Source organism: Cyrtonyx montezumae, unplaced genomic scaffold (genome assembly GCF_038088225.1).
Source record: "Cyrtonyx montezumae isolate F1298 unplaced genomic scaffold, pur_monq_1.0 scaffold_8, whole genome shotgun sequence".
NCBI lineage: Eukaryota > Metazoa > Chordata > Aves > Galliformes > Odontophoridae > Cyrtonyx > Cyrtonyx montezumae.
The window spans coordinates 16,821,896-16,844,209 of NW_027072089.1; the positions used below are offsets into that span (position 1 = coordinate 16,821,896).

General features: G+C 36.4%; 1 protein-coding gene across 1 annotated transcript in view; it reads left to right on the forward strand.

The window, feature by feature from the left end:
- ANGPT1 (angiopoietin 1) overlaps nucleotides 1-17,762 on the forward strand; it is a 154,508-nt gene extending 136,746 nt beyond the window's left edge. The window contains exons 8-9 of the mRNA XM_065752965.1: nucleotides 4,468-4,598; nucleotides 17,298-17,762. Coding sequence (XP_065609037.1) covers nucleotides 4,468-4,598; nucleotides 17,298-17,458 — 292 coding nt within the window. The 3' untranslated portion in view covers nucleotides 17,459-17,762. The remainder of the gene's footprint in view (nucleotides 1-4,467; nucleotides 4,599-17,297) is intronic.
- The last annotated feature ends 4,552 nt before the right edge of the window (nucleotides 17,763-22,314 follow it).

Sequence of the window (22,314 nt, forward strand, 5' to 3'; positions counted from 1 at the left end):
CTTAACACACACATGCAGAGTTTCTCTTATTCCTGTTTACTTATAGTTTATTTGCTAATGCTTATTTGTTGCTATTTTCATTTCAGTGTATATAGATGAAGACTTTGTTTATTTCACCGTATATTTGCTTCTCTTGCCAAAACTGTAAATCTAAGCACTGTTTCAAGTGCTGTCCTTCATTTTCAGAACTTCTCTGCAGTGATCAAGTAGGAAGGTGGGGGACTTGAAGCTGCTCATGGACTTCTGATTGGAATTAGTTTCTTTTTTAATTTTTTTTACTTTCCTAAGTCTTGCTTAAGTACAAACAAGAGCTCTACCCTTAGTCACTCTTTTCTAAAACAGGGCTATTCCATCCTGATAGCTTTTCAGTGCTTCTTTTAAAGATTCAGTCCTACCAATTTGATTCTGTTATCAGTAAAAACTCAACAAAACTCGAATTATAACTACTGCTGACTGAGAGCTAGCAGAATCATACGTCACCAATGCAGGACAGTGACTTGCTATCTTACACCATGTTGGTTCTGACACATACAGCTTGAATGGAAGTTCAGAAACAGAAAAAACAGCTGCTTCAGTATCAGTTTTGTTTTTCGCTCCAGACTAAATTTTGACCCTAAATTTTTTACAAATTAAAATTTGTAGTGACAACTTTATCATATCATTTATTCCAAACTCTTTTGACAACACCAGTTCAGATAGAAAGCTCTTTAGCAAAATATTTCTGCTTTATAGAATCATTAAATCATGCAAGAGCACATTTCTGGCTCATAACCAGTTGCCATCCACCAGTACCCCCAGGTTCTTTTTGACAGGGCTGAACTCCATCCTTTTGTTCCCCAGCTTGTATTAATAATGAGAGTTGCCATGACCTAGGTGCAAGACCTTGCACTTTGATTTGTTGAACCCCCTGAGCTTCACCTGGGCCCAGTACTTGAGCCTGTATAAGTCTCTCTCAGTGGCATCCCATCCCTTAGAAGTGTCAGCTGCACCAACCACACAGCTTGGTGTCATCCACAAACATTCTAAAGATGCACTCAATCCTACTGTCAATGTCATTGATGAAGATATTAAAGAACACTGGTTCCAGTACTGACACCTGAGGCACTCACCACTGATCATCATCTGGACATTGAGCCACCGAACACCACACTCTAGGTACAATCTTGTGAACAGTTCCTTGTCCAATGAACAGTCCACCCATCAAATCCATATCTTTTCAATTTGGAGAGAAGGAGGTCATGGGGGACTATATCAAAGGCCTCACTGAAATTTTTCTCTTTTTTGTTCCCAGAGTGTGGTTCATCTGTTCACTGCTGCACTATGGTAAACCTATTACAGATACTTACATTAGGCTTAGAGCTAAGCTAAAAGTCCGTGAAGACCTACCAGACCAGTGATGATGCTCAGGGAAAGTCAAACATAAATGTCAAGATAAAATCTGCTCTGAGTGGAATGTTTATAAAATATCAGTGTAAGAGTATGAGCTTGTAAGTAATCGTAACGCCTACCCTTAGGGGAAAACATTGCACACCACCACACACACACAGATTCTTTCTTTATTGTTTTCTAACAGTATAAGAATAGTTTTTATTAGACTAAGTGAGTTTTATAGTGTTAATTGTTAGTAAAAAAATCTGGCTAGCATTGTCTTCCTGATTTAAGCAAATAGTATTTGCTTTTTATACTGAATTTATGAGACTTCTGTGAGTTTTGGTGTTGCTGGTATAGTGGCATTTTGAAATCAGATTGTAGATATCATGTGAAAAGTAATTTTTCTATCAACACAACCTCAGAGAAGTTTATTTTGTTCTGCAAAAAATTAGGCACAGCTTGCAAAACAAGGCAAAATTCCAGTGAATGAAGTTGAGATTAATTCCAGCTTTTACTTTATGTGGAACAAAGAAACAATGAACAAAGCCAGATCTCATTGTAATTTTATCTAAAGAAAGCACTCTTCGATAGAGTAACATTACAACAATGGGCTAATTGCCACTGTGATTGGACAATATCATAATGTAATGATCTTGCTATATTTCTGCTTCTTGGTTATTCCCTGCTAAGATTCTAAGAATGTTTGTGATCTTTACTTCTAGTTTACAGTTTGCCTTACCCTTTTCTTTGTAATACAAAAGTATCTGAATATGCAAAGTATTTATATCTAGTCCAATCATTTTTCTGTGTATATGTGTATATACCTATCTATAGGTAAAATTTGCTCTCAGGATTGAACCTAAAGTTATTTAATCATCAGATTCAGATCAAGTGACAAGCCACATCAAAATCAATTGAAGGTAGCTATTGGGAAGATTGTTCTGGTAGTTATCTAATATATTTTCATTTTAATATATTAACGTGTAGCATCTATTTCTATTTTTAAAGAAAGAAAAGATATGCATAGGAAGAATTTATGAGAAAATTAGTTGAAGTTTAAGTCAATCTGAAGTGTGAATTTTAGACTCTCTAGAGCCCCAAGCAATAGTTATATAACTTCACATCTTGAGATGGCTCAGTAACTCCACATCTATCTCCTACACAGCTTCACTGGGGTACAGATAAGTTGTTTTTTTTGTTGATGCTGACTTTTTTGTGTTTTTGAGGTTTTTTTGTTTGTTTGTTTGTTTTAATTTTTTTTTCTTTTGTAATAAGGTTCCATTACAAGTTTAACAAGATTGGGTTTATTTGGATCTAACATCCATAGGAGCATGCAAGACAACTAAACTTGTACCCATGGAAAGCTGCTGTATGGTAGCTGTATGTCCCTTCTCCTCCTTCTCAAAAGGAGAATTTCAATCCAAAGTTCTGTGGGAGAATTGTATTTTATTAATTTTATGTCTAGGAAAAAGATCCTTCTTCCAACCTCTGAAAGATGTCTATGCCTTAACTACTAATATGTATAATAGACTGGGTTAGGGACATTCCCTACTCCTGCTGTTGACACTGATCAATTTGAAGCAAATGATCTGTCTTCATATAAGAAAATGTAAGAATGACATTCTGTTTAAGACATTTACTTTTTTATTCATCCAAAGTCATGGGATTAAATTGTAAAAAATCTGAGAGGCAGTAACCACAGACTGTGAATCGTAACTGCAGACCTTGTTCACTGTGTTTATTGAAGTTACCAAGGCATCTTCTAGCATAGCACTTCCATCTGTAAATGTCAGAGAGAAAGTCACCTCTCTCCTGTTTTACAGCTTAATTCCTCCTTCTGATCCCATGATACATTCAATATTTCAGACCCCTCTTCAATAACCCCTGAAGAAGCAGAGCTATTGTTTCCCACCTTCTCAGCAGTGGAGCAGTCTATCCCAAGTCATGGTGCTGGTTTTCCCTGTTCCTCCTGTATTCCTTCCTCTAAAGCTTCAATGAGATAAGTGCAGGATGGTTCTTCCCCCTTCCCTTGCCCCATTGATGAAGGCTTGCTCCTGGGATGAGGGCATAGTGGCTTCATATTTCTCCAGAAGACTCTAAGATCCTGTCTCCTCCTTCAAGTATATGAAGATGTTATTAGCAAAATTAACCCTTATCTACCAGCAACATTTTATGAAAAACTTATAGGTCAGATGTCTGATTTAGGTAGCTATGTGAAGGAAGCAATTTTTGCTCAAGCTCCTTGTGATGTCTGTCTCAGAGGTGCTCACACAGAGGCAAGGAAAAACATTGTATGCAACCTCTTCTTCTCTCTTGAGCATTTCTCTGTGTATGGCTCACTAACTGTGAACACAGAACAGACATGGCCATGTTCTCTCTTGTTCCTCTGGTGGGATAGAAGGGCTCCCTGCAGCTGCCATGTTTGACTTTGGGCATTGCATCACTGAGCAGTGCAAATGCTGTTGTTACTTGCTGGTGCTGGGCTTAGATTCCTAGCTCATGGTTGTTTTTTCAACTAGTTGACAAGGCTCCTTAAGGAAAGAGATATTTAGGATTGCAAATCATTAAGACTTCTGTAGCTTGAACTCTTAAGTTATTTTCCATTCATCACACAGAGACAGCTTTGGCAGAAGTAGGTTTATGGCTTGTCATGTAACTGGTGGAATTAAAAATTCTGAAACTGATGAAACACCCTTTCAAGCATAGGAATTAATAACATGATTACCATTAGCAGGGAGTGCTGTTGTCACAGTAAAGAGACTAGCTACATAAATACTCAGTCACTGTATCAATGTATTGCAGATCTCTGGGCACCTCTCCTCATTCCCTTTCCTGTCTTTGACACCTTCCACTTTCTTGCATTTTCCAGTGTGGATTCCCTGTGCTTAGTTCTGCCCTGGTGCAGAGACTATGTCCTGCAGGGACTACAGACACATTGAAAATACTGAATTTCCTCATTGTAGTAAAAGAGAAAAGAGAATGAGCAAACTGAAGTTTCTGAATGTACTTCATACAAGGCAAACTTAATATGCAAAGAGATCTGGATATTTTATGGCTCCTTTTAGTGACACTGATTGTTCTCTCTTCCTGTTTCAGGCTTTATTTAAAAGGTCACAGTGGAACAGCTGGAAAACAGAGTAGCCTGATCCTGCATGGTGCTGAATTCAGTACAAAAGATGCTGACAATGACAACTGCATGTGTAAATGTGCTCTCATGTTAACTGGAGGTGAGTACAACTCTGAAAATATGTAGTACATTGTTGAGAGTCCACTCTATTTTCTTTATGCAAATACGGATGAAGTTGCATTCATTGACATGTAATTACTATGTGAAAATTCCTTTTATTATTATAATTCATACTCTTATTTTTCTATGTTGTGGTAGTGCTAATACCCCAAGTTTTCTTCCCCAAAGGAAATATTTATTCAGAGTTACAGTGAGTATACTTCTGTGCTGAAACTTCTGCAACAAATTACAACTTCGCATTATTATTGAGGCAAGAAAGGCAAATTAAAAGAGAAGAAATTAAGAAATGAATAAGGGGAAAGGTCTATATAAGATTCTGAAATGGAATCCCTCAGTAAAAGAGAGAAAGGACAGGTAAATAGAAATACAGGTGACTCTGAAAGTAATATCTACTATTTATTTCCATAGATATTACAACAGATACAAAAAGCACAGTAACACTATTGATAGAGCAAATTCTCATTTATAAAAAACTATTTTTCAACACAGTCACCAACATTAGCTATGCATTTTCACCAGCAATGTACAAGAGCCTGCATGCTGTTCCAGTAACAATCTGTACCAGTAGAGGTTTCATAGCACTGTCTCATAGTTGCTATGATGACATCATTGCTAGGAAAATGTTGCCCACTGTCAACAGTTTACAGGCTACTTTGGCCCTGTTCCATGACTAGTGGAGACCCACAGACCCAAACCCTGGCAAAGTGGAAAAAGCAAAAGGGGAAGGGTAGAGAGATGGGCCTAAAAACATAACAGCAGCAATGATCTGAGGAGGAAAGCTGATTTACTAAATAAGATATTAGAATTCAAAATAACACAAAATAGTACAATTTAATTAGAATTGAAGCTATTTAATCAAATAAAACAAGAGAGATAGTGTCAAAAAACCAAAGGCCTTACTCTAATGCTGAAGGTGAGACAACTAGGGAGCAAACACTCCTGAGATGAGCAGAAAGGGAAGAAAGGAGTCATCTCATGATGTTCAAACAGTTTTATTTTTCCCTCTGCAAGGAAAACAGAAACACTAAGTCCTCTAGAGTATGTAGTCTTCTCTTCTGAAACAGTTATACTCAGAACTATCAACAATCCATGGCTTATAGTAGTGACACTTGTAATGATGCATTCCAGGAAACTTTTTCTTTTACCCTTGTATTTGTTCAGTAAGTCATGACAAACTTACATTTCTGCTCCTCTGTGAGCATATGTGGGACCTGACTGGGGCAAACTGCAATATTTCAGCATTCCTCTATTGTTTCCAAGCAATGAAGGCAATACTGAGCTCTGTACACAGTTCTGTGATTATAATCCACCATTTTGTGAAGATGAGCTGATTGAGATGTTCTTCATTGCATGGTGTGACAGCTGTGCACTGCCATCTGGAAATGCACTGCCCAAGATGAGTGTTGACTGTTGATAGACATAACATTTTCCACATGGAAAAATTCAGTGATACGCCTTTGCTTCATATGCACTTCCATGTCAGACAACGTTTTGTCAGACTGCCCCTCTGCTGCCATCTGTCGCATGGCAACAAAATGTAGCGTAATATTGGTGGGAAGGCTTCACCTCTGCCACATCACCAACATCCACCTCTGATGTCATGGACCAGCATAGTAAAATAAGAGGCATTACATTCACAGCAGCCTTGATAATAGAAGGTAAAGTTTAAAACTTATTAGAACCTGCACATGAAATGTATTATGTAATTCACATAGAGGTGTGATACTATTATTGAAATAACTACTGTGATTCAGCTCTCTGTCTTACGTACACATACTTGTGAAAGACAAGACCTGTAGACTCAGATCGTGGCACTTAGGTCTTCTGTAACCTTTGAACAACACTGTTAGTAAGCAGTCAAAATGCGGAAGGCAAGAGAGAGAAACGGGTGAAGGGAAATCACAGATAAGTAACTTTTGGACAGTTGAAAGAGATCAATCTGACGACTAAGTGTTGCAAATATGACTGTTCCGTTCCATGTGGAGGAGGAATATCCAAGGTTATCTCCTCATACAGATGCCTAAGAGAACTGCCAAATAGTGAGAAAGTTCCCTTTAAATTGGTGCTTGTTCTGAGTCACTGAATGGGCAAAATCTTTTTTACATCTTGGATGTCTCACTAAAGGAGAAGTCGTGCACTGTGTTTCTTTTATTCGTAGACTGCATGACCAAGAAAGGTTCTTATCTTCACATCCGATCTTCTGAGAATCTCCCTTAATAATTTCTAACTTTCTTGGTAAAAACTCTGGATCACAAAAATTAATCAGTATTTTGGATTGGACTTTAAACCTTATATTATTTGTGGTTACTGGCACTGTGACTATATCCAACTCAGGCCACATTCAGGCACATATTAGACTATAATCTCTTAACAGAAGATGTTTTTTTGCCAGTGGAAGTTCTTAGCAAACACACAGCCTACCTCCTCATTCTCTTTCCTAATTAGATATTACACAGGTGGGAGAGTTTTTAGGAGTTGGTTTTTTTATTAAATGTCAGTTCAGGGAATGTGTTCCAGCAGACAAGTGATCACAGTGTGCTTTCCCACTTGTGTAACAAAAGTTACTTCTAAGGCAAATAATGGGTAAGAAGTCAATGGTTGATTTTAATTAAAACTATGATCCTTCCCCTTAGAGACCATGCTAAACTAATGTGTAAATACTTCCAGAGCAGATCTGAGCCTAGTGAGAACCTCCTAAATGGGAGTTGTGACTGTGCTGAAGTGCATATTCATTCATGTATCTGAGCCGCCTGGAAAAACACCTCTGCTCCTAGACAGCTAAATCTGGGAGCTGTAGATTTTGTTTATTTTCCTACCCTGACTTCTGTGGCAGGTCAGTGCCCTGCTAAGGTCAACCTGATGTTGAACAACCATTCCACAAAGAATCACGTATATTTTGCTGCAGCAGTCCCATAAATCAATAGGAAAACCACAGATTGGAATATGCTGGTAGCATATGAAAGGAATAAGGAGGAGGGGGGTGAAGTACCAGAGGGTGAGGAAATCACAAATAGAACAAATCACTGCAATGTAAAAGGAGGTGCAGCTAGGCCTTGAAGAAAGCTAACTGAAGTAGCCGTGCAGCACTTAGTAATGTGTAGTTCTTCAAGAAGAGAAAGACCTCAATCGTGTAAATTGCTTTAAAAACGTGAATCGACCTCCCTGCTAAATCTTTCTCAAATACTACTGCAATTTACTCATTGAAAAAGACTTTCTCATTCCTGAAATTGAATTAAATATCAAAACATTTGTTTAGTGAATAGATTTCAGTTTTATGCCACAGAATAAGACTGATTAAAGTAGCAATCCAAAAGAGTTTTTTGAAAAGCTCTTTTTTCTTTTGAAAGTTATCAGACAGTCTGTTAGTTTTGGCAGCATCACAGACAGCATATTAATGATGAATGATATGAAATCTGAAGGCAGGTTCCTTGCTATCTTGACAGTTTGGGTGATCTTGTTATCTCTATGAGGTGAACTGAATATATTTATGTCAGGAATAAAGCCTGTGATAAGCTGAAGCTCAAGACTGTGATATGGTTACAGTCAAGACTGAAAATAAAAATGTAAGGAAAACACACATTTCTCTCCATGATCTTACACATTGTCAGTTTTATTTGGTCTATATAAAAAAAAAAAAATATCTCCTCCTTTCTATCCTTTCTTTCCTCCAAAATAAAAAAATAAATAGCGAGAGAGGATTATAATATAGAATCAACAAAATACTGTGTTTTTGTGCTTTGTCCTTTTGAGAGTCATGTTCAGCTTGTTGTCTCTATCTTAATACTAATTTAAGGAATAATACTAGAATGTTCACACATAAGCTGGATTCTCAACTCCTGTGAACTTTACACAGACGTTAAACGTTTTAGCTGTTTTTTATGGAAAACTTGGAAAATTTGGAAAAATTTTTTATGGAAAACTTGGAAAAATCAACTAAGCACCCTCAGTTTACTCTAAGTGGAGAAAAAAGTATATTTATTTAGATAACTTCTTCATTTGAATTTGATATTTGTCAAAATAGCATCATTTTTTTCTTTTTTGAAAATAACCAAAAGGGACTGGTGCAACATCTCCAGACTGTAACAAAAGATAGTGTTCCCATGTAATTTCAAGCGTTACTTTAGAAGAGTATCCCAGCAATCTACATACTGAGCTTTTTGAAAGATACAGCACTTAAAATGCTCATCAGAAAGAAGCACTGGATAGATGTTCAAGACATTTCAGACTGATTTGCAGTGAAAGAGCACTTAATATCTGTGGATCAGATCTGTTGGCATCAGGCCAAGTTAGAGCATCCTGCCAGGTACTACCTATCAGCTGAGCCCCAGAAATTGTTTGTGCAGTCACCTACAGGTACTGCAAAACAACTTACAATACCTTAGACTATAGTGCAATTCTTAAAATACTTTGTTTTTCTTTCCTTTGCTACAAGCTGAGATGTTTACACAAACTTTTAGCTTCAGGTGACAGGTAAGAACATAATTTATCTTCTATTAAGCTTGCCAAAGTGATTTGGAGACATTCTAGATGTCTAGCTAAGACTGGAAAAGTATATAATCGCTTAAATAGTTTCTTTTAAATAACAGGAAATAGAAGTCTATTTGTCTGCAGTCTTCTGTCTCCAACAGCAGTAAGGAGTATATGCCTCAACATGGGTGTAAGAATACTGCAAACAAATAATACTTCCTCCATGTATTTTCCCAGCCCCTATCTTCTGCATCTCATGAGTTTCCTGAGTCAGAGACATTTCCTGTGAATATATATAACAGTACTTGGTGTATTTTTTGTCTATCGGGTGAGACGCTTCTCAACAGCAATTCCAAACTGTGGCACATTTGTTGTTTTACTTTTTGTTTCTCTAAGTGGCAAATTTTACAGACCTCTGGCAAGACCAATATAGAGAATTCTTATCATTTCTTGGAGGGAAGTTCTTGTTTATATGTAGAACTCTGTCCATACATGACCTGGTCAGAATAAAAAAATATGGTTTCTGTTATATTTTGTTTGAAACAAAAGCTTTGAAAGTAGTAACCTCAGTGCTCTTGAGATTACCTGACCTGTATCCCAAGGATATATTTTATTCTTTTTTTTTCCCTATTTTTATTTTTTACTCATCATTGCTTTCATAAAGATGTTACATATAAAGCACCATCCATGAAGGACAATTTATATTACCCAACATGTTGTAGGCAGAGGAATAATAATACCATGTAGATATGAAGTGATTGTAATTCCAATGATTTGTGCTATAAATATTAGAATCACAGAATCGTAGAATACTTACAGACACAGGAGTCTTTTAAAGGTCATCTAGTCCAACTCCAATTGGGACTAGTTCTAGGGAAGAGTAGATCATGTTGCTCAGGGACTGATCCAGCCTCGCTTTGAAAGTCTCCAGGGCATCTCTGTGCCACCTGTTTCAGTGCCTCACAACCCTCGCTGCAGGAGACTTTTTTCCTTATATCCAACCTATATGTACCCTTTTTAATCTTGAAATCACTTCCCATTGTTTTATCACAACAGACCCTGTTAAAAAGTCTCTTCTTTTCTGTAGCCCCTCTTTAGATATTCAAATGTCACTATGAGGTCACCTCTGAGCCTTCTCTTCTCCAGGCTGAAGAGCCCCAGCTCCTATAGCCTGTCCTTGTAAGAGAGGTGTTCCATCCCTTGGATCATTTTTATTAGATGTTTTTCATTAGACATATGACTACTGAGAACATCATCGTTATATTAACATGTTTATAAATACTATGGACAGTAGTAATAAAGCATTAGGAGAACACCAGGCAGAGATTGGCTTATATAATAGTCCATTTATATATTTAGATGAGAACATGTTCATCAGTCTACTAATATGAAATATTATGACATATTATGACCAACCCAATACTCTAACAAACAATAGAAAATAGGCCTGGAATAAACTTTTTCTCTCCAACACAGATTCTTCTGTTCTTATCTATCTATTTATTTTTTCTCTTTCTGTTCATCATCAAGATTTCTAACGCTAAAGATTCAGACTTGCAATACAGTCTGTTACTGATTTTGGCTACACTAAGTGTAAGAAATCTTTTCTTGATGTTTAAAATAATTCCATGACAATTTAAGTTAGTCCCATTTTGTTCTACCCTCCATTACTGGAAAGAATGGATTCTTCCTTTGCATTCCTTTGAAAAAATGCTTTTTTGTTTGTTTGTTTGTTTTTGAGATTTTTAGAAATTCCCTTCTGTCTTCTGTGTTCTGTGTTATACAAGCCTGTCTTTCCTCTTATTAGCTTTTCTGGAGTCTGCCATATTGCTCCAAATATAGCTTAAGGTGTCATCCACCACTGGACCCAATCTTCTAGCTGAGAAGTTATCAGTGCAAGGGCAAACAGATCCTAAGTATTTCCAACTAACTTATTTGAAGTACAAAAGCTTGGAAACACTGAAATTATTCACAAAATAAATTGTCTTCCAAATAATAAGGGCTAGTTCAATATTTTTGGATTAGAAATTTTCCTTACTGGTTTTGTTGCCAAATTCACTAGATTTTATAAACAAAACCAGAAGGTCAGAAATAGACATTGGCTTTTCATAGAAAGCATTTCTTCCATAAGATCATAGAAGTGTATCATTCAAATTTTCTGTGTTACTGATCAGATTGTATTGGGATCTTACTGTAGTTAGAAGTGTTCATAGTAATCAAGGAAGAGCGGCAATACTGAAGTATAAAGAAAAAGTCATCATCAGCCATTCAGGGTTTAAAGCATGTAGAAAGCAACTAACATTCTCTCATCAAAGCTAAGTAATTATTAGAAAGCTCTCAATCGTGCTAGACTTACAATTTAATTGTGAAGTGATAAACATTAGGTTACTAAAAAATAATCAGTTCTACATATATACGTTTAATCACCATTAATTAAACTAAAAGCTGCTAACATTGGTGTGCAAAAAAACTTTTATGTTTTTTCTTTTGAAAATAAAGATTTTACTAAATGAAAATTGTTCATATCAGCAGGTTTCCACTATATTTTTTCTAGTAATATCATTACTCATTTGAGCAACATTACATTATTAGGTATGGTTTTGCTCACAAAAATTTGCAGAAATTATCCCAGTGTACATTCATATTCAAATGAAAATATAGTAAAAGCAGGTCTGTGAAGCTGATGTGATGATAGGTGTTTTAAGATGACTGAACTATTCAAAATAAATTTATTTAGTGAGAAGATATGATGAAATTTAGCAACTTCCCAGAGATAAAGAGTAGTTAAAGAGCAATGAATAGGGTTTCACAAAGCATAAGTGTGCTTTACTCATGAAGAGCAGCCATCTACAAGAATGATTCATGTTTATTTGTATAGCTTACTTTCAAACAACTTAACAATGTATTAGCTAAATTACTTTGTGTTTGGACAATATACTTTATGGCTGTTATTAGGGATCTTTATTGTGAACAGAGATGATAGCACTCCTTATAGTACAAGAAGAAAAAGATAATTATTAAAAGTTGGTTAGCCATGAAAGACGATAGGAGTTCAAATAAGTAACTAAGGACATGACGTTGACAGCAGCTTGAAGAAACTACCTATGTTTCTAAGCAAAAACTTTCTTAATGTTCTTGTGAAAGCTGCCCCTTTATCACTTCATTAGTCACTTTAAAATCTTTCTCCTACTATTGTTTCTTATAACATCTACTCTTCATGATTCACATGCATGATTCAAATCTGCTGAAAGATCTATCTGAGGTTAACATCTTACTGCTATTCCAAATGGTCTTGATGCTTATTTGGGAAATCCATTCCCTTGTAGTGAAAAATAAACAAGATTCCTCAGAGGGGGGAAATCCAGTGAACCTCAGGAAATAAGCCAACATCTAACTACTGGAAGTCTTTCCTTGTTTCAGACTGTCCCACAACCCTGGAGTTTCTTTGCTTGATGTTTCCAGCACAGGCTAGTGCTGCAGGTATATCTTTTAGGTACTTCAGTTTTATGTTCCCCTATTTCATCATAGATATCAAAAAAGGCACTGCTTCTATTTCTCTTTCCCCAGTCTATAAAGCTGTGCTTCTAGAAGAATAATTTCTATTTCATTTATCCAAAGATGTTAATTTTGGTTTTGAGACACGCACTAGGAAGTTTTGAGACCCTATGGAGAGTGAAGAGTTTTTAGAGGACTACATGGGAAGGAGAGGAATAATTATATGAAAACAAACAAACAAAAAGCAAATAAATAAAGGGGAAATAAATGTGTTGTTTTTTTATTTTTTACTTTTTTAATGTAGTACTGGAAATATCTTTTTTAAAAATTGTACAGTCTTGCAAACAAATCCAATAAGGTAGGCAAAAACAAATGCTCACTAAAACTCATTTTGAGAGAAGTAACTATTTAAAAGTCTATGATATGAGAATTGAGTAGGTCCTCACAAAATATTTGTACAATCTTGTGTATCTTTCAGTTGTTCTATCTTTAACACAGATTTTGAATAGGGATACTGAAAACCATTTCCTCAAAAAGTCAGTTCATGAATCTGTTGCTGTTCTTTTAAGATGAGTGAAATGGTGTCTAGCACAGCTGGACTTATCTTCATCCTAGCACTGTAAACAGAACTCAATTGCATCTGTGTTCCAGCTTTGAAAAATGAGGATTAGATTTTCTCTGTTTAACTTTGTCTTAAGTTTCTAGAAGATTATACTCTTGTTACAGTAAAACATCTGTACAGCTTTCTCTTTCTTTGCTTATTATCCTCTTAGGTATATCATTGTAATCAAAGGGAGGTCAATTGTATTCAAACAGAGGTCTGCCAGAATTTATCTGGCATATATTCTTCCCTTAAGATTTCGCTATGAAGTGTTACTTCTGAAAAAAGAAAAAAAAGAAAAAGAACATCACCAAGTAGTATCCAAAATACAAGAAATTATTTCACAAGGATAGAAACATAAATTATATGAATTTGAATACAAAGGACAGTGTAAAAACTGAATCTGTAGGCTAATCGTTGTCAATATTTTAACAATCGTCAATATTTTATCAATTTATCAAGAAGTGGGGTATGGTTTAGGATATCTTCCTAAAGTGTGTGCATTACAGATGGGTAAAAAGATCACTGTCAGTATAGGGATACTGGAAGATTCACTAGGACTAGGACAGCGCCCATTACCTTGAAGGAGCTTCTCAGTTTAATTCTGTTTTCAGAATGTAGAGTGAGAGCCATATTGAAAATTAAAATTCTGTCTTTAAGTCCACAGTGGCACCTGCAGAGTTCAGTTGCCACTCATCAGATAATCAGTTTGCATTTAATGGCACTGAAATAGGCTTGCAGGCAGTCCTGGACAAATTACAATGATAGGGTGAGTTTTTTAAAGCAAGGAGCATCTAGCCATCGAGAGTAACAGCTATCACCCAAAATTAATGACTTTATTTGCCTGAAGAAATAAAGGCAATACAAGCAAATATTCAGTACAATAATGTTGTATGGAAAGATGCATAAAACCTGTGCTGAAGATTTGAGAAGACTTACTAGTCTACTTACTAGTCTTACTAGAAGGCTTACTATGAAGAAAAGCTTCAGAAATCTTTCTGACAAATACAGCTTCTTATCACCAAGTTTATTATGTTCTTGGCATTGGGATTACTGGCTCTTTGCAGTCTGGGAATTAATTTGCATTTCTCAGTCTCAACCAGCCATTTCTCTACTATATTCCATAGATATTCTGTAAGGTATTGCAGAAAAAAAATATATGCATATATTTTCTCATCAATATATACTGCAGAGCTCCCACTAAATTCAGTTGAATCAGCATATCACCTAGTTTATCTTTGTCAGTTTATGTTCTGTAATCACACTGTTGCCAAGTTTCATGATGTTTAGTTTTCCTTAAAACTCAAATTCCCATTACAATCTAAAATTCACCTTAATGTGAAAATGTTTCAACTTTTCTTACTGTTGAAAAACAAATATTTGGTGTATGTTTTTGGTTACTTTGTTTTCTTGAGGCTTTTGATACCCTCAGGGCTCTTGGAGGCTGAAAGGCAGATCATCAAATTTATACTGTAGGAATGCTGCAAATGTTGCTCAGGGCTGTTCTATTCTAACACACACAAGTAGTTTGAGTGGGATATTCTAACTGCATTTGATGTCATCATCAGAGTTAACTAATTTAGGGGTTTTATGTTGTTGGAGATTTTGGGAATGTAATCAGAGAGGTTACTAGTTAATCTCATCTTAAAGCATCTAATTAAAATAAATCTGAAGAACCACACTTTTTCACCACTTGTCCCATTAACCCCCCCTTTGTTAAAGACATTTATGCATATCTTTACCACAGAAGTCTAAAGGCAAGATGATAATTCTGCATACATTGTGTCACAAAAGTTGTGCTTGTAGCAAGTTTGGATTTTCTGCATTCAGACGTAAAAGAATGATAGCAAAGACTCCATCAATGTTAGTAATATTCACAAGTAATTGATAAGTATTTCTGGTTTATTTTTGGCTCTGTTAACAAAGCACTCACAAAGGTGCAGGTATTGCTCTACATGCATTTTCTTTGCCAGAAATCTCAGGTTGAAATCTTGCTGAGCTGTTGCATTTCTTTTAGACCTAAATTGTCAGTTTACTACTCCTTCAATTATGCCAACTCAACAATTTATGGAATCATTCTGTGTATCAGATGGGTGTTTTGTTGTTAAAAAGCAAATATCTATTTTTATATTTTCCCAAAATCTGCATCACCTCACTTTTCAGAACGGTCTCACAATGAAGCCTCTGGAGCAATGGTCTAGAAGCATAAGCAGCTGGGGAAGACATTTCTTACTCTGTCTCTACAAGAATAAAATATATGAGACTGCACTCAGAGTTCAAAGGGTCAGTGGGTTGGAAGCAGGGAAAAAACAGGCAGGGGAAAGGGGCAGAAAAGACTGCGCTTTCTATTCCTATCTATGATATGACCTGAATATGAATATGACCTGGGGGTGTTGGTTGATGCTCGGCTCAACATGAGCCGGCAGTGTGCCCAGGTGGCCAAGAAGGCCAACAGCATCCTGGCCTGTATTAGAAATAGTGTAGCCAGCAGGAGCAGGGAGGTGATCATCCCCCTGTACTCAGCTCTGGTACGGCCGCACCTCGAGTACTGTGTTCAGTTTTGGGCCCCTCACTACAAGAAGGACATTGAGGCCCTGGAGCGTGTTCAGAGAAGGGCAACAAAACTGGTGAGGGGTCTGGAGCACAAGTCTTATGAGGAGTGGCTGAGGGAGCTGGGATTGTTCAGTCTGGAGAAGAGGAGGCTCAGAGGAGACCTTATTGCACTCTACCACTTCCTGAAGGGGGGTTGTGGTGAGGAGGGGGTAGGCCTCTTCTCCCTGATAAGTAATGACAGGACGAGAGGGAATGGCCACAAGTTGCGCCAGGGAAGATTTAGATTAGACCTCAGGAAGCATTTCTTTTCTGAAAGAGTGGTCAGGCACTGGAATGGCCTGCCTAGGGAGGTGGTTGAGGCACCATCCCTAGCGCTGTTCAAGAAGCGTTTAGATGAGGTGCTAAAGGACTTAATTTAGTAGTTGGGTAGAGATAGTGATAGGAGGATGGTTGGACTTTATGATCTTATAGGTCCTTTCCAACCTTATGAACTTATGAACTTATGAACTTATGATACAATCAATTGTATTTGTAATAGCTTTTCTTAGTCAACAGTTGTCACTTAATTAGCAATATTCTGCTACCTGCAGACAAGTACATACAGTGCCTAAAAAATGACCTATTGGTTCTTTTAATTTGAATGGACATTTGTCAGTTCTCTTAAGTCCAGATGAGTACTTATGCAGAGAATATACAGAGAAGAGAACAAATCTCAAATGGATCTGAGGTAGGACTTTTCTGACATTATTGACTTCCAAGTGTTTGTATTTGGCAAATTTCAAAGTATGGTTTAAGAGGTTTGAGACTGAACATATATTTTTGATTCAAAGTTGTAGGAAGATCTGGGACTGAATGTCGCTGTCCATACTTAAACTGTATGGGTAGCAAATACACTTTGAAGTTGGCCATTCTGACATCTGACATCATGAATACTTAGGTAACCAACTGAATAATCTGTCCATGCATAGGCATTCAGTCTATCTCAACATACACCATTCTAAATACTAATTATATTTCATAGTGATATTGTAATAACAGCACAGCATGACCATATTTAGAACCTATACTTGCCAAGGACATCTTACCTGTAACCAAATGTAAACTTCCTGAGCAGCTGAAATATCACAGTCAAAGCAACAGAAAAATATCCGTAAATAAAATAAAATCATACCTATCCTCAAAGTAACTAAACAAGTAAAATTATGCAAACTGTTTGTCAGTTATAGTCTTAATATGGTATGCTTACATGAATTCAGTGAACTGTATTACTGTTTAAACATGCAAAGCAGTTTGTTTGTCTTTACTGTTCTTGTTCTTGCTTCACATTCAGTGTATACAAACAGAAAGTGTTAAATACATTTCTAGATCTGTAAATCGATGTATTCCCCAGCACAACTAACTAGAGAAAACTACCCTCACCATCTTTATTCCAGGATTGTTTATGAACATTATGAGCTTGTTCATGCCAGAAGTTGCTAATCAGCTAAGCTTTTAAAAGAAAATGGAAGTACTCTTAGTCTCTTAGTAGTCTTGCAGTTAATTGGTTGTCCTTTATGGTTTCAGGATGGTGGTTTGATGCCTGTGGCCCCTCCAATCTAAATGGGATGTTCTATACAGCTGGACAAAACCATGGAAAGCTCAATGGTATCAAGTGGCACTACTTCAAAGGCCCCAGCTACTCCTTGCGTTCCACCACCATGATGATTCGGCCCTTGGACTTTTAAAAGCTTTGAGTGTTGGATCCAAGAACAAACCAGAATGTCACTGCCCTTAGCAGCACTACTATCACAGTCTGAAGGAAAAAGGTGAAGGACTTCATGAAAGCAACATATAGAGATGCTGCAAAGTCACTTCATTGTAGCCTTCAAAAACTCTGCATAAGTCACCCCATGTCCTGATGGCTTGATGAGGCTTGGTTTAGAAGAAAGTGTCTGCAGAGTTTTTCCAGAGAAGAACAACCAAATCCAGTTACTCTAACTGAATCCAATGTCTGTCAGTTGATGGCGGGCTTTTTATGTTGCCGTTTATTGTTTTCTTTAATATGTATATATATATATATATATATATATATAAAATGCAAAAAGCATACCAGATTATTCAACAACAGCATCAGAATTTGCAAATATTAAATACATCAACGATGGTCCACTAAGGAGAACATTTTTCAACAGAAATGTCATTATTATGAAAACAAGACTTATAGAGACTACTTTATTAGAACTCATCTTAAAGCACTGAAGGTGACCACTCCAAATATTGTTTTTTTGTTGTTTTTTTTTAATGAACTGAATCTGAATAGATGGACGATTTGTCTTAATCCCAGTCTCCAATAGTTTGTGCTAATGTTATTTTTTATTAAATCCTTGAAGGATATTTTTCTAATGAATAAACCAAGTCAAATGTATGAAGAATGATAGGGGTAAGAAGCAAAAATCAGTTGCTCTGTAGAGGTAAATGAGATAATTGACATAATCTCTGAGCTAGGATTTATAGCGCGATAACAAATGTAGATGCATTTTTGGTCTTTTCCCTTCTTTCATTAAAGGAGGTCTGAACATACTGAATGTGTAAAAATTGATGGAAGGTTTAAAGACTGTCAAAAATTATTCTAAAGAAAATATGGGATTTTCATGGAATATTTCCACTGAAAGTACACAGGAAGGCAAATTGTTAGGTTATATAAAAATGACATAACTGCTTGGCTTAAATCAATGAATTCATTGTACAGCATCCTTGCATGTGCGCAATTTATCATTATTTTACTTTTATACTAGATTTTCATTTGTTCAGTGTATTATTACATTTTTATGAGCATCAGAAGCATGGCAGTTCTACTCAGTGCTTAGGCTACAACTATAAAAAATACTCATCAGAACTCTATAGAAAATAAGGAATTGTGAACTGTAAATAGCATGTTTATATTTCCTATGATGGTCATTTAATTTGTACATGTAGTCCGGACCCTACTCAAAGAGTGCAAAGACTCAAAAGGATATAAATATTCAAAGAACATTAGAACACTGCTTGCAGGTTTCTACAGGCAAAACAAAGAATTCTGTTTTATTAAAAAGTCACAGAATTGTGTGGAAAGATTCATAATTCAACCATAGGTAAGGATAACTCCTATCATATAAACAAAAAAGTATTTAAGTTGCCCACAGTCCCTCATGATTTAATTATGTGAAAAAACTAAATATGGGAGTTTGTACTCCTTAAAAAAAAATAAATAAATAAAAATAAAAAAAAAATCTTGACCTTGCTCCCATTGAAATCAATAGTAATATTTTACTGATTAAACTAGAACCAAGATCGTGCTTTTAATCTGAATGTGGTAATTTTGTTGCTTGTCTGTTTGTTGATTAAGCTGTTTTATTTGTTGAACTGTTATTGAAACTGGGCACAATGAAGACCAATATGTTAACAGAGTAACTGATTTTATTTCCTTTAGCAGTGTATTTAATGACATGGAGAAAAAAAAGGGCTTGGATTTTTAAATGTCCCTTCTCAAAGATCACAAAGCCCACAAGGTTCTCTGGTTTTGCTACAGCTTGGTGTTTGTTTTTTTTTAAAGTGGGAAGATCTTTCTTTTTGTGTATTTGTATATATTTATAAATATTTGAAATAATCCTGCAGAAGGGTTAATTTTCTGTTTTCTGAATAAGTTACCGAATTACTCCTTGCTCAGCAGTTTTTTCACAGTGCTGTTTTGTCTCAGTTTTCAGCAGTTCATTTATGTGCAAAGACTGAGGTTCATCTTCCTCTGTGTTCTCAACAGGTATATTTTCCAAGTACCAAATTTTGGAATGCAGTTTTTGCAGAACGTATTGCAAAAAGCAAAACATTTTTAAAAGCATGATATTTACTGTTTATTTATCTTGGTTTGAAAAAATTGGATTTGATTTCTTATCCTTTATAATAAAACATTTCTTAAAATTGCAGACTTCATGATTTCATTTCCTTTGATCATGCCTTTCTGTGACAGACTGATAACTTTTTACAAGCTGCCATCTCTCCCTCTAAGAAACATTAACAAATTTATTCGGAGCATAGGAAGGGAGTCTAATTAGAGTTTATCCAGAAATAAGTGTACATTATTAGTTTTAAATACATATTTCAGTTTTGATTCAATTTTCTCAATTAAAATAATGGGACTGTATTTCCCTCATTTATAAAGCCAATGGTAGTAATAAAGCCACTATTTACACTTGTGATTTAAGTGGATGGGCAGCTCAGCACCACACAACAGCTCATTCACTCCCTCCCCAGGTGGGATGGGGGAGAGAATCAGAAAAAGGTGAAACAGATCAGTATTTGAGATAAACACTGTTTATTAGGATGGAAAATGAAGCAATCATCATCATCATCATCATATACAAAACAAGTGATGCACAATTGCTCAGCATCCCTTGATTAATGTCTAGCCAGTCGACAAGAAGCAACAACCCGCTTGACCAACTCCTTGCAGTGTTATTGTTTCACGTGTTGCTAAACAGTATGGAAAATCCCTTTGGCCAGTTTTAGCCAGATTTCTGGTCCTGTCCTCTTCCAGATCCATGTGCATTCCCAGCCTCCTTGCTGACAGGTCAGTATGAGAAGCTGAAAAATCCTTGATTTAGTGTAAGCACTGCCCAGCAACAACTGAAATGTCAGTGTGTTGTTAACATTCCTTTTCTCCTAAATCCAAAACATGACATACTTGTCACTACAAATGAAATTGTCATAGAATCTTAGAATTGTTTGAGTTGGAAGGGACCTTTAAAGGTCATCTAGTACAATTCCCCTGGAATGAATAAGTTCCTCTAAAGATAGAACAGGTGATCAGGTACCAGGCTGGCCTTGAATGTTTCCAAGAACAGGGAATCAACCGTAGCCCTGGGAAACCCATTCTCATGTCTCACCACTCTTATTGTAAAACATTCTTCCCTTATATCCAGTCTAAATTTCCTGTTTTAGCTTGAAAACATTTCCCCTTGTCCTGTCACAGCAGACTCTGCTAACGAGTCTGTCCTCTTCTTTCTTTTAACCCTCATTTATATATTGAAAAGACTCTATCATGTCTTCCTAGAGCCTTCTCTTCTCCAGGCTGATCAGCCCCATCTCTCTCAGATTCTACACCCAGGGGAAGTGTTGGCTCCCTTTCATCATTTTTGTGACCCACCTCTGGACAAGCTCCAACAAAATTAACACAATTGCATCCAAAATCAAGACAACCCATCACAGTTAAATATCTTCTTTTGTGAAATAGGAATATACATAATTTATACAAATCAGTAGATTTATTCTCCACCATAGTTTTCAATATCCTCTAAGGCTGGATGTGTAATTTAAATGCACATTTTTCTAAGTGCCTTAGCATCCAATACTGGCCTATTAAACAAGCTATCATTTACATTTATAGTACAATATACGGTTCTTTAAGAAACCCTTCAAGGTGGAATAACAACATCTTTTCTTTGCAGAGCTGCAGCTCAAACTACAACACTGACCATGCCTCGAACAGTCTCACTTGGGACTAGTACAGCACACTTTTGTCCCTTGAGAAGAAACAGATGTGAAGGAGTATTTGCAAGAGCTAATCCTATAGGTAGGATCAAACTTAGTTTACAACCAGACCATACTGCAGTAGTTCCACAAGCCATTCCTAAGCTACTGGACAGCTTGATTAGGGAGGCATAAATTCTGTGTGACAGTATGCTCTCCCCTACCCTCAACATCCTTTAGACTGTCCTTCACATCCAAAGCATTGCTCAGGACTGATAGCAGTCTTGCCAAGTACTATGAGTAAACCATCTTACCTCATAAATAGTAAGCAGACCAAAAGCCCCTTGAGCTAGAGCTGTAACAAGACTCTATGTGATCTTCCTAATTCCTTTTATATATAGTGAAGCTTGAGTGACAGTAGTCTCAGAGTGGATTATGTGGAATCTTTACCTGAGGTGATTTATTGAATGGCCAACCTTTTGAAGGAAGGTAAACCTTCAGGGCATCATACTGTGGATAATCTATTCCATGATAGGTCCATAAGTAACATAAGACCTGCAAACCTTAGCTGACAGCAAATACCAGGAAAGCCTGGCATGCTGACTCTAAGACAAAAATAACACCAAAGTGTTGAGCAGAGTGGAATTCCTTTGACCAAACCCTGTAACAATCATGCAGGGATGGGGACTTGATACTATTGTAACTGATATGCTATCTTGCTTTCTGAGCTAGCTCTGAGCCAGCAGTTTTCCACCTTCAGTCAAAAACATGTTCTCTGAGTAAACTTTTCATAAAACAAAGATATGCTTAACTAGAGTCACTCAAACTCCACCTCAAATAAAGAAAATAGTATAAAAATGGCTCAAGAGAGAAGTATTTTTGAGGAAAATAGCATTGTAGACAAGTCAGGACGATATAACTGACTTTTGAGACCTGCTGATGAGCTGAGCCTCTCTTCCCATATCAAAGGGATGTAAATCAGGTAAGATTCACTCACTTGGTTATACTGGGTGCTTCCCTTGGGGAACTTGAAAATCTCTATGGAGTTATTTAATGTGTTTGTGGATGGCCATATATTCATGCTCCTGATTAACTTCAC